The 18,816-nt window shown below is 33.5% G+C and overlaps 1 protein-coding gene across 7 annotated transcripts in view; it reads right to left on the reverse strand.

The window, feature by feature from the left end:
- The window catches only part of ASCC3 (activating signal cointegrator 1 complex subunit 3), a 219,494-nt gene that overhangs the window by 141,322 nt on the left and 59,356 nt on the right, over positions 1 to 18,816 (reverse strand). For all 7 annotated transcript variants that reach the window (XM_081140696.1, XM_081140697.1, XM_081140698.1 and 4 more), the window contains exons 9-13: positions 17,722 to 17,922; positions 17,122 to 17,262; positions 8,477 to 8,641; positions 6,251 to 6,427; positions 2,854 to 2,925 (exon numbers count right to left, since the gene is read on the reverse strand). In XM_081140696.1, the coding sequence (XP_080996822.1) occupies positions 2,854 to 2,925; positions 6,251 to 6,427; positions 8,477 to 8,641; positions 17,122 to 17,262; positions 17,722 to 17,922 (756 nt within the window). The remainder of the gene's footprint in view (positions 1 to 2,853; positions 2,926 to 6,250; positions 6,428 to 8,476; positions 8,642 to 17,121; positions 17,263 to 17,721; positions 17,923 to 18,816) is intronic.

The raw sequence follows: 18,816 nt of genomic DNA on the forward strand, positions 1-18,816 counted from the left end.
AGAAGCTATTAAAGAAGGATCTTAACTTTTTTGATAATGTGAAAAATGAACACATTGACTTATAAATATGCCATAACCTCTGAGGAAGTTTCTAATTTCTTTTCCTCTCATTGTAACAAAGTTTGTATAACAAGAAAAATCTCAATAGGGATAAGGCATCAATTATTTTCCCATTCTGCAAGTTACACAGGAGGAGGGGAATTATTAACAGGAATGATAAAGCTGTACTTGCATTTGGTAACACAAAGAGAAGCTTACAAATGAGACGTCTCATTAGTTTGAGCAGATGGATCAAAATTAAAGGCTGAATCGTCAACTTTTAATTTCCCAATAGCCAAGAAGAGCTTGAAGTCTTGCAGAGTATGACTGTTGAAAAGTCAACAGGAAAAGATTTTCTCCATCTGTCATCACACATGCTTGAGTGGAACACAACTGCCTCCTACTGTTTTTAATACTTTTCAGGCAAAGCTGCACATAAAATCTATTAAGTACACAAGCACACAAGTTTGGGTGCCTGGTATACTGAAACCCATGGAATGTACGATCAGAGACTATTAGCATGGCATTTGAAGATGAAATTTGCTCTACTCTAATTTAATCTAAATGGAAAAAAACAAAATGAATTCATTTGTATATTTTTAAAAATTAATTTTTTATCATGAAAAGTATTTATTTTCCTGAGAGTTATAGTTTTTGGTTTTTTAAAAATGGACATGTTATCAGTCTACTTAATAATGGTCTGAAAAGTAGCTGCTCTGATAAAATGAAAGTAAACCACAACTAGGAAGAAAATCCAAAATATCAAAACAACCTGCAGGTTAAGAAAACAAAACAAAATCAAGGAATACTCCCTGGAAGGATATTTTAACTGGGTTGGCAGGGAGAAGTGGTAGCAGAGAAAATTCTGTTTTCCTGGACTAGAACAGACTTAAATTTCTTAGTGCTATACACTAACTGCTAAAATATATTTAAAAGGCAACAAAATAAAGCTAAAGTTCATTAAGTACACAGCCCCACAAGAAATAATTTATGTTCACTTGACAAGGAAAAGCACCTTTACTGAATATGTAGTTGGCTGCTTAATAACACTGCACTAATGTGCAGTTAGTTATGGCTGTAACTGAATTTCAGAAGCAAAGCTCTCTGCCTGTCTTTCTATTTCTGTCTCTACCTGTCTCTACACACACACTCACACACACACATGCACACACACAAACACATAATTTACTGTGCTTATACATACATTAAAACATTTAAACAGAAGGGTCTCTCAGAATGATGCACATATAGTTAGACCTTTCAGTCAAGAGAGTTAGGCAAAATAATATAATTGAAGAGTTAATTTGATGGTCAGTTTTTTAGATAATAAAATAGATGGCTGAATTATATATTTTTCATTTTCTGACAGATAGATACATATAAATTCATTTGTTGAAATTTATCACTTGGAATCTTATACAAAGACATCTAGTAACTGGGATAGCATTATATTCAACCTCAATTAAGAGGGGAAGAAACACAACTCAGAAACTCTATTCTATTTGGAAGTTCTGTTAACTTTTTAATAAAAGCAGAGGACCACACAGCTTACTGAAGGTATTACTCCAAGGAGCTAGGAAAGGGAAAAATAATCCAGTGAGGGGTTCTAAGCCCCTGAAAATAAACTTCCATATGGGCCTCAGTAATCAAAGATCCTGTGAAGTAGTGATTCCTGTGTGATGAATTAAATCAAAGCTGGCTAGCTTTGTTGAAATTGGTATCTACCTCAGCTTCCAAAATCAAAATGTGCAATAGTCCTCTTTTCCAAGTATCTGCACTACAACTTCAGCCCTGGACATACTACAAAGGCAGTCAGCAGAAGCTGCCAGGGATCAAGCTAAATGCACTTACTGGCGAAATAGTACTTGGCAGAGCAACTTGCAAATAGAAGACTTAAATAGAACAATTTCTTTGAAATGAATGAAACAGGAAAATATTTCAGTTTGTGGCAACTTTTTCAAAGTTACACACATAACACAGGTAATTTAAAGAAACGAAAAAGAGCTTTGTTCTCAAATTATGTTGCAAAAGAGCTTTTAACTTGAGATGACTGCATTAATGTAAAAGACTAAGGTACTCTCTTAACAACTTAGCACTTACAATCTGAAGATACTGGTTTGGGGATTTGTAAGACTAGCAATACTAGAGGCCACTATCAACTAGTGGTCCGTAGTCCTGGTGGTTTTTATACTTCCCAATATCCCACCTCACTAAGGATGTTTAATCTTTGAAGATGAGGCAATTCATCACAATCAAATTATATTTACCAAGGAGTCTCCATGCCCATGACACTATACTAGGAACTTAACCAACAAGATTTCCTTGTAACCCAATCTTAACACCATCTGTCCTACTGGTACACAAAACCTAAAAGGACAATATTGCATAAAGCACACCAACTAATCTTTTTGAAAATCTGACATCTTTAATCTAAGTGTTTATTTACATTTTAATGTCATTGTTTCTATTTATGGATCTGTCATATTTTTGGATAGGGAAAACATAATAAATAGATTATAGAAATCAGAGAAATAACTGAAGATAGGGAATAAAATACATTTTAACAAATGGAAAGACATACACCAACAGAAACTATCTTTGGGTGGTAGAATTAGCAGTATTTTTCCCCCCTTATTTTTGCTTTTTGGTGTGCTCAAGAGTTAAATTTGCTTAAACTCATTTTGCTCAGTCTCTTTTATACCAGTCATACTTACACAGCATTTAAAAAATAAAACTACAAAGGCAAAAGACCAGAGGGTCACTGTATGAAGCAAAAACACAGCATTGTTTAAAACAGGATAAAATAATGTATACCTGGTGTCCAGCCTTCACTTGCTTCAAAACATTTTCATAGCATACTTCATCCATGTTATTCAACTGTTGCACCTTGAAGTGTTTAAAACATAAAAAACATCAAATGAAGCAATTATAAACTTTCTAACTACAAAAACCCTGCCAATTACAATGCATCTTTATTTACTTTCAGACTGGTGAGAATGCAGAAATAGCAAAGGCAATATAAATATCTAACCTACAACAACCCAACAGAAACAAACACAATGTTATTAAAAAATACAAATAAAACACATTATACAATACTTTTGGAGTACTAACTTTCTAAGAGTGCCAAGTTTTTTAAAGACAGTACTTTTAAGGATACTTTACTAATTACACATATTTTAGAATAATTTTAAAGTTCTTTTCTCTGCTTTTCCCAGACAAGCACATTCTTCAGGCTGTTTTTCTTGTTTCATTCTACAACCCATAGCGTTTTCCTGTGTAATTCTCAAAATTACCAGAACATTACCAATAGAATGTCATGGTATATAAAACTGAAATCTAAAGAAACATACTATTTCTGTAATGTGTAAGTAGAAAGGTAGATGGTTTTCTACAGAAACATATTTCTGATTAATTGGAAATTTAGTATCAAATTTATGAATTAAGAAAGGGTTTCATTTTCCCTATTAATGATGAGAAAACTTCCAATCAAAAAGGAGGTGGTTAATCCAAAGGAGGAGGCATCTGACACAGCCTGTATCTCTTTACTTAACATTTATTAAGAGTTCAGAGGGGAGGAAAATGTCATATACATCTGAAATGACTATGATTTAGATGTTTTGTTTTAATAATATAAACACTTTAGCATCTGAAACTCATGTTTTACCCTAAGATACTAAGGTAGATGAGATAATCACAAGATAATTTACTCCCCATTAATGATTCAAAAAAACAACTTTTCCAAATAAAACTGCTAATAATTTTTCAGTGTACTTTAGGTTGAGTTCTGGCCAAAGTAATTATATATTTCAAATTAGACATGTCACATACACCATTTTTCATGTTCTATAACAACTGAATCATATCATGACTTTCCAAATGAAACTCTGAGAAACTTGTAAGGATTTCTTCTTAAAGAAAATGACAAATTAACAACTGGTTAGAAACTATATTAAACAACAGACACCCTGGGGAAATGCTTAATGGTTACCAACTCTATATTACAGCTGAGTGTAAAAATAATACATTTTAGTAAGACAAAAATCTATATTTATAATATATATAATTAACTTACTGTTTATACTATGTAAGATATGTAAAAGCTATCTTTTAAAATTTTGCCAAATTTCTAAACCTCCAAAATAATTATGATGGTTCATCATCTAACATCATTACTGTTATGATTATAATACTAACACATTATGGTGAAAATAGTTTGAATTGAATTAGCTTTAATATGATGAAATGAAAAGAGGTTTAAAGTGGATGACAAGCATCTGAAAAAATTTTCTTCTCCTATATATGCCTTTCTGAGGTAACCATCTGCTATCATTTAAATGATAAAGCTGAAAGAACACTAAAGCTATCAAGAAACTGCTCTACATTTATATGATAGCTGATGGCACATTAAAAGTAAATGAATAAATATATATAAAAACATGATTAAAAAAAAACCAGTAAGGAATACTAAATAATGGTTGAAGCAATTAATGAATTTTTTTTTATAACTATCATCATATCATAAACTATCTTTATGTGCATAAGTCGGAAAAGCCTCCCTGCAATTCTAAAGGTAGCTTACTTTTATGCAATGCAAATGGGGCATATTAACTTGTAGTGACAGTCACTTCTGCTATCTTTTAGATGAGTATTTTATTTATAATAATGTACAATAAAAATGGCCCTATTTTACTAATAACGTTGTTTTTGGATAAGAAGCAATGTAATATAGTAACAATCAAAATTAATCTAGTAACACATGATTCTTTTTTTTTAAAGGGATCATATGGCCTTTAAAAATGGTAAATATGGTAAATATTCTCCTGAAGTATTTCTTCTACAGAAAAAAAAAATGCTGTTAAACAGAATGATAAATGTATATAAATTTAAGGCAAATTAAAGTATTCTTTCATGATATTTTAAAATAAAAGTCCTCATGGATGGAGCTGGAGAACATTATGCTAAGCAAAATAAGCCAGTAAGAGAAAAAGACAAGTACCATATGATTCATTCATATGTGGAATTTAATAAACTGAATTACCAGGCAAAATAGAGATAGACTAATAGATAGAGAGCAAGCAGACAGCTGTGTTGTTGGTGGTGGTGGGTGAAGAAACCGTGCAAAAAAGAAAGAGAGAGAGTAACAGCTTAGTGACTGTGAGAGGGAGGGGGGTAGATGGGTGTAGAAGAGGGAAAAGAGGGGATAAATGGTGATGAAAAAAATAAAAATTAAATAAATAATAAAATAAAATACTACAATAAAATATAAAAATAATAAAATAAAATAAAAGGATAACATATTAAAAAATAAAGTCCGAAATAAGCACCCTAATCATTCAAATGGTACCACGTAATACTACTAACAAACTAGATAAACAAGCTGTTAATGTATTATAAGAAATTTCAGAAATGCCACTTATATATATGTGTATATATAATTGATATACATTCATTATAAAACGTAAGTTAAACAGAGCACCTCCCTTAATAGTTGCTATCATGAAGATATTTTCCACTTGCATGTAAGTTATTTTAGATAAATAATATACCAAAATATGTATTACTGGTTTAATGAGAGCCTTTTATTATTTTACATCGTTCTTCAATCATATCAAAATAACTTTTTGAAATGTCTATTCTTATAATTGTGTTCCTAGCTTAGGAACACAAAATATACATTGATAATAGCAATGCAAACTACTGTAAGCAACTTTTTGTAGGGGGAATTACTGTACTACATATAGTTGAGAAGCTGCTTGACTCTGTCTAGGATGTTATATTTGCAATGCTACTGAAATGGTCTTCTGGAGTCTCTAATCCCAAATAAGCATTAATCAATACATCAACAGAAACATTTTAATTTTATTTTATATTATTTTATTTTTATTATTTATTTTATTACTTTATTATATTTTAAGTTTTTTAGTCCTCACCCGAGGATATTTTTTTTCCATTGCTTTTTCAGAGAGAGTGGAAGGGGAAGAGAGAGAGATAGAAACATCGATGTGAGAGAGACACACAGATTGGTTGCCTCCTGCTTGAGCACCGACCGGGGCCGGGGACTGAGCCTACAGCCAAGGTAGGTGCCCTTGGCAGGAAGCAAACCTGGGATGCTTCAGCCTGTGGGCCAATGCTCTAACCACTGAGCAAAACTGGCTAGGGCAGAAATATTTTTAGAAAAAAAAATATAATTATTAAAATGAATACTTACCTTATTTGCACTTTTAACCCCCAGAAATGTCTGTCCAAGAGGAACTGGTCGAAAACGGCCATCAAAGTAGAAAAGGCCAATGTAGGGATTAACATGTAAAAATGTAGCAACATCGAGGTAGTTGGGTAAAGTTGCAGAAAGTCCAAGAATCCTTATCATACTCTGTGTAGATTCAACCTATATAGATTATTTTAATTAATGTATGATGCAGATTCAACACATATTGATTTTTATTAAGTTTAAAATAAGTTTAGTAAATATAAAGTATGAGACAGTCACAATAAAACAAGATCCCCCAAGAAATACAGACTAATAATACGTAACTTAGAAGACAGATAATAAAAAAGAAACTGGCCTAAACGTAGCATCTGGGATGATGTATAATAATTGAAAATGTAAGTTTAGTAGATTTCCTGAATTGGAAAAATCCTATTAGTTAAATATTTTTTTCTTTTTTCCTAAAAGTGCATCAAGGTCACAAAAACACAGTAAATTCCATAAATTAAACATAATATAGGCCATATTCTCTCATGACAGTGTCATATACCTAGAAAGATAAAACCAAGGGATGACCAAAAATTATATTCACTTAATAATTAAAGTACACTATTATGATCCCATGATGACGCTATCAACAACTTCATAGCAGTTTTCTGAAGAAGCTGTTGATAAGTTTGATCAGTCGAGAACACTCAGTGGGTGTAAGTAAAGTGGTCTAATGTGAGTAGTATGAATACTTTCAGAATCACCCATCCATCGACACTGGCTTAGGACCCAACCTTAAGTCAGTGGGGATATAGCACTGAATAAGACCCAGATTCACACATATAGACAGAAATGGAAGAAAATTAAAGCACAAATACATATACCACTTTTTACAATATATTTGCTTTCATTAAAGAAATCTTATGAATATTAGTAAAAACCCAAGTCCAAACCAACCAAAACTAAAGAACTCTAAAGAAGAAGAAAAGATAAACACATCCATTGTTTAAGAAATTTCTTTTACATGTTGTGATAAGAACTCTTTTTAGGATTTAAAATGATGATTTTTGATTATATAATAGTTCTAAGCACTACTGGTTGTGATTTGAAAGGAAAAAAACACACTGATTTTTGGTTTTAAAATTATTATTTACAATACAGAAGTCATTAAATATATTTTAAGTTCTTTTAAAATACATGATACCCTACAAACACCAGAGATACTTTTCTGATAAAAATCAATTAAAAAAAACCCCTGTATTTTTTAATTGAAAAAATACAACCCTATAATTCTCAATACAGATAAGCCTGTATGAGAAATATTTCCATTTAAATAGGGATAATTTGGAACTTTATATCCTAAGCTAAATCTCAAAGCTCTATACACTATACATATTCACCAAAAAATTATTGTTGAAAATGATAAAATTAATATTCTGCAGCTTCCTCTTTATTATTAGCCCCCAAACTAGGCAGTAAATTTTTATGACATTTTCCATCACATAAAATCTAAGTTTGAATAGTCTCTGTAATCATTGAAAGCAGTTAAGAAGACAGTATTAGTTCAGTGTTGTTCACTACAACAGATTTGGCCTTCCTTACACTTTTCTCTTTTCCAAGTTTCTCTAAACATGCGAAGTGTGTTGTGAATTTAGTCCCTAATACCACCATTCAACTCAGAACCAGAAAAGAATCTACACTGAATTAAAATAGTTCCCTAAGGCTCTTGTTAGTTACCAATGTTGAAGTGCTATGTAAAACACTGCCATCTATTGGGACAATCTGGTAATCACAAGGAATAAATAAAAACAGGTACTTTGCTTTTAATAATAGTAATTGCGAGAACTGTGCTAGTAGCACATGGGAAATATGAGAAGAATCACACAGACCCTTCTGTCAAGGAGATTAAAATCTAGTATGGGATACAGATGAAGGTATAATTAATTATAGCAAGTTGTGAAATTATAAGGAAGACTGATAAGTGCTAAAAATGTACAAAGAAAGAGAGTATAAAGTTAGAACAAAAGCTTTCCAGTATTTAGTTAGAGACATCAATAAAATAAGACTTAGAAGGAAAATAGAGTAATTTTAACGTGAAAATGAAGTAGCTAAAGTTTTCTCCATAGTAAAATTAACTTTATCCCCATGAGAAATACATATTACTATTTCTTTGAATGCTACATTTAAATTTAAAACATTACTCATCCCTCCAAAATAAGCTTTTAAGTCACTTTCTCTTACCTGCCGTAAAGTACGTGCCACTATGCTTTCTAACACTGGTCCTCTGTCTTCATGCAGCAAATGAACTTCATCGAGAATAAGGAGCTTTACAATTTGGGAAAGTGCCACATCCCCAACACTCTTTCTTGTCACTACATCCCATTTTTCTGGTGTGGTCACAAGCATCTATAAGACAAGAAAAGGTAATCAAATTGAAACGTTAAAAAAGTCAAATAGATTATTTAGATTTCAGCTGTGTCATTCAAAAAGAAGTAAGACTGGCCACCTATGTACGGATCAAACAAAAAATGTTAAAAATATCCCAGAATGATATCCAACCAATTCACTGTAGGCAATGGTCACTTCAACAGGACCTTTCTCTAGGTTGTGATGTTAAACAGTTATTTATTTATTTATTTATTTATTTATTTATTTATTTATTTTTAAAAATATATCTTTATTGATTTCAGAGAGAGGAAAGGAGGGAGAGAGACAGACAGAAACATCAATGATGAGAGAGTCATTGGGGATCAAGCTCGCAACCTGGGCATGTGCCCTGACCAGGAATCGAACTTCGATCACCTGAATCATAGGTTGACGCTCAACCGCTGAGCCACGCCCAGCGGGGCTTAAACAGTTATTTAAAAATCAATGAGGTAGTCAGTCATCAAATTGTAGGGTAAAGTGTACAAAATACATAATGTTTTGAAAAAAGCGTCTTACAATGTAAAAAACAAACAACACTAACTTTTAAACCTGCATAAACTGACAATGGCCCTTATTTGAAAAGGGACAAAGAAGTGAACAAAGCACATGGAAATGAAAAAGGACACCAAGGATCCACTCTAGGAATGATCACCTGTTTGTGGCTATGCAAATTTAGAGGAAACTTTACTACTGATACCCAGGTTTTAAAAAATGCCCTTTAATATCAAGTATATATGTAGTACTTTATACCAAAAACTAATATGTATCCTACAGTATAACTGGCAGGTAACAGGAACCCAAACAGTGAGCCACTGGTGATCCAAGGCATACAGAGTGGGAGGTAGGCCTGGGGTATTTGTGAGAACTTCACGGAAGCGGACCATTTGACTTGAAGCTTTGATTATGTTATCTATTTGCCTTTCACATGTTGAACTGTTTGTGTCTTCTAAAAGGACAGAGAAAAAGATGACAAGTTTAATAACATCTTCTACTATAATAACATTACATTAGGAAATAATCCTATAAGTGGATAATTCAAAGAACACATGAGGTAACAAAAAAAGCTATTCTTAGCCAGTCCATCAGATTATAGAGACTGTTGAGAATCACAGTACAACCCTGCTTTGAAGAGGTTAACAGAGACGAGGGTCAGATTGTTCTCTCAACACTTTTGTTACGTTATTTAATGTCAGTTTTGAAGTCACCTTCAGGGATGATAATCTTTTTTTTTTTTTTTTTTTAGATTGCAAATGACAAATTCTTAACAAATGCACAATCTAATTTGTCAATATAACCTGGTACATTATTAGAGATATCACTGCTATCATTTTGAAATGAACTACACTGACCACAAAATTTAACAGTTGTGCTTCAACACAACATTAATTGGCAAACTAATTAAATAGATTAAGGAATTCATGTCTAAGGTGTGAAATACTACAAATCCAAAGCTACCTAGTTTACTTGCTAAAGCTAAGTGGCAATGTGGAGATCATATAAAACTTTATGGAAAGAATATGCTACTGGAACTAAATATAAATGGATATATAATAAATTTTGAGTTCTAAAATGGACTGAAACATTCACTGTGCACTAATTAACATGTCTTACATTATAATAAACTAGTCTACTTTTAAAAATGACAAATTTAAAATAACCCAAGCCCTGGCCAGTATGGCTCAGTTGGTTGGAGTGTCATCCTGTGCACCAAAGGGTCGCAGGCTGAATTCCAGGTCAGGGCACATACCCAGGTTTTGGGTTTGATCCTGGTTGGGGGGAGTAAGGGAGGTGGCCAATCGATGTTTCTCTCCCCCCCCCCTTCCTCCCTCTCTAAATCAATAAAAGCATGTCCTTGGCTGAGGATTAAAAAAATAATAAAATAAAATAACGCAAGATATATTATTATAAATATACCTTGCCATCACTTACTAGCAACTCTTTTTATGAAAAACAAGCCTATCTGTTCTCAAAACAGTAATTCTCATAAACTGTAAATTTATGTCACATTAAATTATAAAATAAGCAAGATTATTAGTAAACATTAGGAAAGCTACAGAGTACACCATTAAATTATAATAATAAATAAAGCCTGGCTACCTACCTCACCATGAACATAGAATATTGTGCCAACTCTTTCTTATAATTAACTTACAGAGACAATAATGTGGTGACAATTAAATTGCAAATTACGTAAGTCACTAAGAAGTTCAAAGAAAAGCATAATCACATAAATTTTTTAAATGTGTCTTACAACTGATAAAATATGGTTCATTCAGTTGAAAATGTTAGAATCTATTAACTAAGTTAATGAGCAGTATTCATGAATGCTTGCTTAATACATTTTCTGTGGTGAAAACAGCCTGAAGTTGTTACAAATTACAATCTAATGCTATAGATGCAGACCAGACAACAGTTTGCAAAACTTAGGAAGTCCATCTTCCTTTTAAAAATACATAATCACATACCTACTCAACCAACAAGCTTATAAATCTAAAATGTCACATGGTTTAGATTCCATAAACATACATATAATTACAGTTACACTAACCTCTGCTATACGCATGTCAGCTCTGATGGATGGCAACAGCTCCCGTAATGGAATCTGACAGCTAGCAGATTATACCTGCCCCTTAGGACACTACAACAAATCAGTTAGTTCCAACTACTTCCTTCTCTACATTTTTTATGTTCCTCCCTCTCCCATCAGTTCACGTGTAAAGCACAACGTCCTCTGAAGTACCTAGTTGTATTTATGTCAAAGATGACAGCCTTCAATTATAAAATGGAAATATAACAATGAATTGGGAACTCTTCAAATATAAAGGTATTCTTACTGCGTATTCTTTGTTGAAAATATATGATGTGGTCAAGCTAAAGCTAAAGAATGTAATCTTGGTATTTCATGTTTAAAAAAATTCTATACTATTTTTAGTTAAAAATGTCTCAAGTAATGTAAAATAAAGAAGCAAAGTATAATTCAATAAAACAGTCTAAAGCTTGAAGGAAGAGAGCATGGAGTGCTGAGAGCAAGGGGGGGGAGGTTTCTATAATAATTCAAAATGGAACATTTAAGAAAATACTTTTTAGACCACATGTGCTTACAGCTAGAGTAGAATTCTCCTTACACTTCTTTTTGTTGATTTAAAACACTTTCCAATAATCCCAGAACATACATACTAAAGTCTAGTATCATCACATAAGCTTGTAAAGGATACAATCCTTTAGTTTTACCCTAAAACTTAACATAATAGGGAAAAATACGAAAACTGTTTATACTGCCATGTGTGTAAGCCATGAAGACCTTGCTATCATCAATTCAACTGCTTGTTCATGATACCCCAGGATTTCATTCCACTCAAGTCTGGTAGAGCAAGGGTGTGAGACCACTTAACAGTGATTCCTGTTCTGCTCATTCACAAAGACAAGTTCTTGACATGTGAATAATCTGTGGTAGAAGTTTGTCCTGTGTTAAGTCCTTTTCTGTAAATTGAGATGTGGCTCATAGAGAACAGCTTTCTTTGGTTTTGTAATGTAGTTTTTCCCATCGGACTGGTGAAAATGGGGGGAAAAATCCTCTCTCCTATGACTTTGAACATATCACAGTCACGGCCTCTTTCCTGCTACACGTGCAAAACTCAGTTTAGGATCCACTTCTTACTAAACTGGAACACTTTAAAATGTCATGTTGTAATACGAAAGTACTAAAGCCTCAAGTGTGATGAGCTAAAAGTGTATTCTGAAGTTCTTCACAAAAATGATTCCAAATAATACCAATTATTTTCATCTCTTCAAATAATTTCAGACATTCAATATGAAGAGATTTTACCAGTTCAAGAACAATTAAGCAAAAGTTTGTTGGCGGGCTACTACTGGGAAGAAGATGAAGGGAGGATTCTAAAATCTTAACATTACAGCAGGATAAAGGCTCGTGAAAACAAGTGTAAATAAGGAAGAGTTTTCCTTACTGTTCACGTGCTTATATTATTTGAACCCTTTATATTTTACTTAGAAAAAGAACAAAGACAGGACATGTGTACTATTTAATCACAACTTGTGGTTATCCAAAGGAGAGTTTCTCAACAGAAGTTTATGACTAAGTCACTCACTCAATGTCTATGGTTAGGAATACAAAGAGCCAAGCGCAATTACACCTTCTTCTGCACTTTTTTCTCCATTCTCTTCCATCTCCTACAATCTAACAAACTTACACCACTGAGAAAGGAATCAAACGCACTTATTTGTTACTGGCTTTGAAGTGGCTTAACAGAAACTCACACACACTAAAAATGAAGCACAAAAATTCACAAAGAAGGAAGAAAGCAAATAGAACTAAAGGATTAGCCAACATAGTATCCGTGATTAAGTATAAAAACCGGCTCTAAGCTTTCTTGACACCCAATTGAAAAACTGGGAGTGATTTCAGCAAGATGGCAGCAGAGGAATTTCTGGTGCTCAGAAACATCAATTTGAACAACTATTCGTGCATGAAAATAACTTCACAAGAGCTTAGGATTCCAGGCGATGGATTACAGTGTGTGGATGAAGCAGAGAAATAAGAAAAGGCGCATTGAGAATAGAAAAGATAGAGTCACATTAACCCCATCACCCCTCCTCTAAGCCCAGGCAGCCCAGCACAGAGAGATACCTGCCACACTGGAGAAGGAAAGTAAATGAGTGCCCAGTTGCACTGCAGACAACCCATCCCGCAAAGGCCTACTTTTCTGGGAGGCCCTTGGTGCCTCCTCGGAAGGATCCCACAAACCCAGACTCCAGGTTGTACCAGCATCTACCTGTTGGCTCTAGGAACCCAAGTAAGATGGCTGTCAAGTTCCCAGGCAGCATCTAGGGCACCAGGTTACCAGCAGGCTCCTGCAAACCCTAGCCCAGTACATGAAAATGTACATCACTAATCGTCGGGGAAATGCAAATCAAAACCACAATGAGCTATCACTCAAACAAAACTGTTAGACATCTCCCCTTTACCTAAGGTGTCTGTTGTGGATTGAATTGTGCCCCCACAAAGAGATCTGTTCAAGTCCTAATCCCTGGTACCTGTGAATGTGACCTTATTTGGGAATAGGGTCTTTGCCGATGTTAACATGATAAACTTTGCAAGCAGCATTCGTAAACTAATTTAAAAATAAATTTTCTAATTACTTTACTATTTTTACTTACTTAACAGCCATAAGAATATGAAATAATCACGATAGAAAAAAGTATCTAAATATTGATGTGAAACAAAACAAAACAAAAAAAGAGAAACTATTAATAGAATATGACCCCCAATTCCCTCTGCACTCCTCTAATACTATGAAGCATCTTATTTTTCCTAAAGGAATACTCATGGAATAGCCAAAATGGTTATTCTAAATTTTTTTTCAGTGAAAGCAAAGATAATTATATTCCCAAGTGCTTTTAAATTATAATCTAAGGAAAGGGTCTCACATAATACATAATTTGCATTCACCAGAAAGATTTCTACACATCAAAAATTACAGTTTTCTTACTACCCTCTCCAATCCAAATATATTAAAAACAAAACAATTAAAAGCAGCAATTTATATAAAGGAGTATACTTTTTACTCAAAGCATTTTAATATATTTTATGAGTAGCTTTTAAACCTTGTAAAAGTAAAAATAATAACACTAAGATTTCCATGGTTCTTCAATATAATTTATAGCTTTCTTACTAATAAAGGTAATGAGATATTCTGCAAACCAGAACTCTCATTACTTCTTAATGGCATGCTTTCAATGCAGAAAATGGTTATCTTGGCAAATAATTTTGACATTTCATCAGGGATTTTAAAAGTGGTAGCCCTCTAATTCCATTACGTATAAACACATTTGTTAAGCCTATTAAAACTGATCATTGTTCTTAGAGATCAAAGCTTTCACATTTTAGGTTCGATTCCCATTGTTTAGGTATCTCTATTAACAAAAGAAAGCTTAAAATTTTATTTTGGTTATTAGTTGCTTAATTATATGAAATTCAAAATGCAAATAGACAACACAAAACAAGAAAAAAGCAAAATGTTTAGAGTTACAAAGGACTGAAAAATCATTACTACCACCAAAAACACACCAATTATGTTTGTGCAGTCACTTAAAAACTTAAGCTTAAGCAATCAAGAATCACCTTCAAAATATAAAATAATACTGCTGTTATTTTATTGTTTCTAAAAAAATTACTATTAAAAATAAGTCCCAAACCAAACAAAGAAGACAACTAAGGAAATAAGAAGCAACATTACAACAAATAGAATACCACACTAATTTCTAAACTACATCAAGCCCGGCCAACCATGGCTCAGCAGTTGAGCATCGACCTGGGATCCAGGCGATCAGGGTTTGATTCCCGGTCAGGGCACATGCCCAGGTTGCAGGCTCGATCCCCAGTCAGGCGCGCTCAGGAGGCAGCCGATCAATGACTCTCTCATCATTGATGTTTCTCTCTCTCTCTCTCTCCTTTCCTCTCTCTGAAATCAATAAAGATATATTTAAATAAATGAATAAATAAACTAAATCAACACATCAGAACATCAGAACATTTATATTTCATCAAGACTGGGTTTTTCAATCTGTTTAAAAACTGCATTTATACTTAAGTAGCTTAGTGAATAGTGATTTCAAAATAATTAGTATTCTTCACTTATTTATGAAATAAATACACAGTATTTTAATGAGCTAAATGATTTTATCCTGAATGTCCTAATGTATGGCAGAAGTTCAGATCTTTACAAAATCCGTAAGTTGAAACAAATCCTTTTGTGCTGATAAAAATCCACATTGTGAGTCACTTTCATTTCCTCTTAGTTTTTTTATTCCATGTTTTATCAGGTAGTTTAAATTTATGTTATTTTCTTTTTGGCTCTTAACACCAAACAGAACATTGAGTGAGAGAGGGAGGTCGGAGGGAGGGTGTGGTGATTATAATGTGAGCTATAAAACTAAGCTGTATTTTTCAGAGCAAAATATAATCAACGTAGTGATATGGCAATTCCAATGCTGAGATATGTAAAAAAAGACATATGGGCTAAAGTTAATCTGATTTCTAATGTGACTATACATAACTTGAGATCTCTGAGGGGAAGGGAGTAGGGGGAGACTGGAAGAGATTAGACAACACAAATGCACATGTGCACAGCCCATGGACACAGACAACAATGTGGTGATGGGGAAGGTAGGGAGCGGAGGGGACAACAGGGGGCTGGAAGCGGGGACATCTGTAATAGTGTCAACAATAAAAACAAACATCAAAATTAAGTTTGAAATGATAAATTATGAAATGACAAACTGATGAAAACGCTATTCCTAGTTACTAATTTGAATGTGTTAAAATGTTCGTGTTTTACAGTATTGTTTACAACCTTCAATGTTAAGTATTTATGTTATTTTTTTCAAAGATTATTGGGCTTTTATTTCCTATTATACATGCTTTGTTTTAGTACTTATTTCTAGTCAAACATGCATACGCTTGGATTTGTTTTAATAGGAAAGTTTGAAAACACTGTAAACAATTATCCAAGCAAAAATTAAATAAAACATAAAATACTGAGGACTACTATGGGAGCAGGCTCTGGAGGATCCTGGGAAACTAAGAGAGAGACATGGAAAAAAATACTCTATCACAGCTTCCAGAAGAAACTAACCCAGCTGACACCTTGATTTTGGACTTCTGACCTCCAGAACTGTGCGAGTTAAGTTTCTGTTGCTTCAAGCCACCAAGTTGTAGTTATGTGTTATGATGGCCCAAGGGAACGAGTAATCCTCCATCAAATTTTAAATCACTGTCCATTCAGTGTTCCAAAATCTGTATCCCCTATTTTCTATCAAACTCCCTGAATTACTCCATTAATATTTGGTCATTTGGTATTTTATTTATTAAGAGCACCATGAACATCACCTTACTTACGTGTTGTGTCCCTGAACGATACCTAGGTTGTAGCTCTAATATAGTTTCTGTATATGTAGTTAGTAGGATCCTTGAAGGCAGAAACTGTGAATCTTAAGTCCTTGCTGTCATGCATTTCACCCAACAGAGTGCTACATACAAGCGTGACTACCTAACTTCTTACTTGATGAAATAAAAAAGGCCTACGAACTTTTAAGTTACATCACCCTGAGGGACTGGTCTGAGACTAGGTCACTTAAGCGTCTACATGTTTTTCTGCTCTTAAAACTGAGGTCTGTTTCATCCTTATGCCCTTGCGTTTTAAAGAACAGTCGTTGCCAATGGACTTAAAATTTACCCCAGGAATCTAACTTGAGGTAGAGAAAATCGCAGAAGTCAGACAGGATGCCAGAAAACAAAGCCCCACCACGATGTTACTCTTTTGTAAAAGACGTGGTTACAAGTAAAATTCATTGTGTCCGCATTACGTTTTATAGTTACTTCAAATACAGCTATTTAACATTTTTCACAATTACCTGGGGGAAAAGGTAAGTATGCAACATACCTGAGTCCGTAAAATTTCACTTTTTGACAACTGCATATCACCAGTCAACTCTTTCACAACGATGCCCAGTGGCTCTAGACGTTTGCTGAAGTAATTTGTCATTTCAGCTGCCAAGGCTTTCATTGGAGCGACATATACAATCTGCACCAAAGAAACACTAGCTTGATGAATGAGCAAAAACCACAATGTCATTCGTTTCACAGTAGCCAATACAAGTTATAATTCATTGTGAAATATGATTCTAGCCACTTCAAGTGAAAAATCTTAATAGTGATATATGAAAAGTACTTATCTTTGTTGGATAAGTATACAGCTATTTAAAGGACAATGAAATTTGTTTATACAGCCTTATCACTTGGAAAATTGGTTCTGCTTCAAAGCTAAATATATTTTCACAGCTTTTCACAAGAGTAATGGGATTTTCATAACACAAACAGAGGTTGCCTTAATAGTAATGAAGTAAATCAAGCAGCTTTCTTTATGTGACTTCATGTACAATAATCCCAAAAGACTTCCAGATTTGATACATGTACAATGAACGGCCAAATAATTATAATTTTACAATTTAAAAAGCTGCTGTCTGGCTTGTTAATTTCCTACCTTAAATTCATTCTTTTTAATAACACCTTGTTGAAAATGTTGGCGAATTTCATGCAAAACTGTAAGCATTGCAATGTTGGTCTTCCCGGCTCCAGTAGGGGCACAAATCAGCATGTTCTCATTGGTGTTGTAGGCAGTCTCAAACACAATGGACTGAATTCTATTGAGTCTCTTCATTCCTTTAAAAGCCAGCTGACCAATCTAAAAACCAACAGGACCCATTATAAATGATAATGTGAAGGGCTCATACAAGAGAGTAAATGCAAACATTTATTTCCCTCTATTAAAAACCAAATGACCTATTTGTTCAGTCTCTCAGTGTGCCCTATATTTAAACAAAAGTATGTGCAATTGAGAGCAATTCACAAATATATGATTCTAATGCATTTGGGAATTGCAACTCACTAAATTAGAATATGATAATGGGACTGTATCTGTATCTTTGTACTCAATCCTAAGTATAAAACAATGATAAATTAATAGGATAGGGAAACAAAACTAAACACAGGTGTCTTTTGAATTTATACGATGCTATTCTAGTTTACGTAGACTGAAGATGACTAATTAATATGCAAACAGGAAACTTCCTGGTGATATAAATCAACACAAACTTCTGTTTCAGTATCTTACGGATTGCTGAAAAAACTTTTTGAGAAGGCAGCTATAATCAGAGGTTACATTTATTCACAGGTTACATTACAACACATTACAATTGTAAGCACTTTGATATAGTCCCTTATTTCATCATGAGAAGAGTTCTATAGAATAGGTACTCTTGTTATGTTCTTTTAACAGAGAAAAAAAGACAGAGTATACCCCAAACAAGACCCTTCAAAATGTGATCCCTTGTTATCTCCACCATTGCTACTTATACACACTGTGCTCTGATCATTCTTTGTGCTTTTTTTGCACTACCTCTAATACCTTTTCCAACCCTGTAAGATGCATCGTCATTCTAGTTCAAGTTCAACCATAATCTGTGGTCATCTCTAATTCCCTAAGCAATTATTACATTTACTTATTTATACTTTTCCATATTTAAAATGATTCAATAAACTCTCATTTCTTTCAGCACCTAAACATTCATATAACCCT

This window comes from Miniopterus schreibersii (assembly GCF_964146895.1).
Source record: "Miniopterus schreibersii genome assembly, chromosome: 6".
In the NCBI taxonomy this organism is placed as follows: domain Eukaryota; kingdom Metazoa; phylum Chordata; class Mammalia; order Chiroptera; family Miniopteridae; genus Miniopterus; species Miniopterus schreibersii.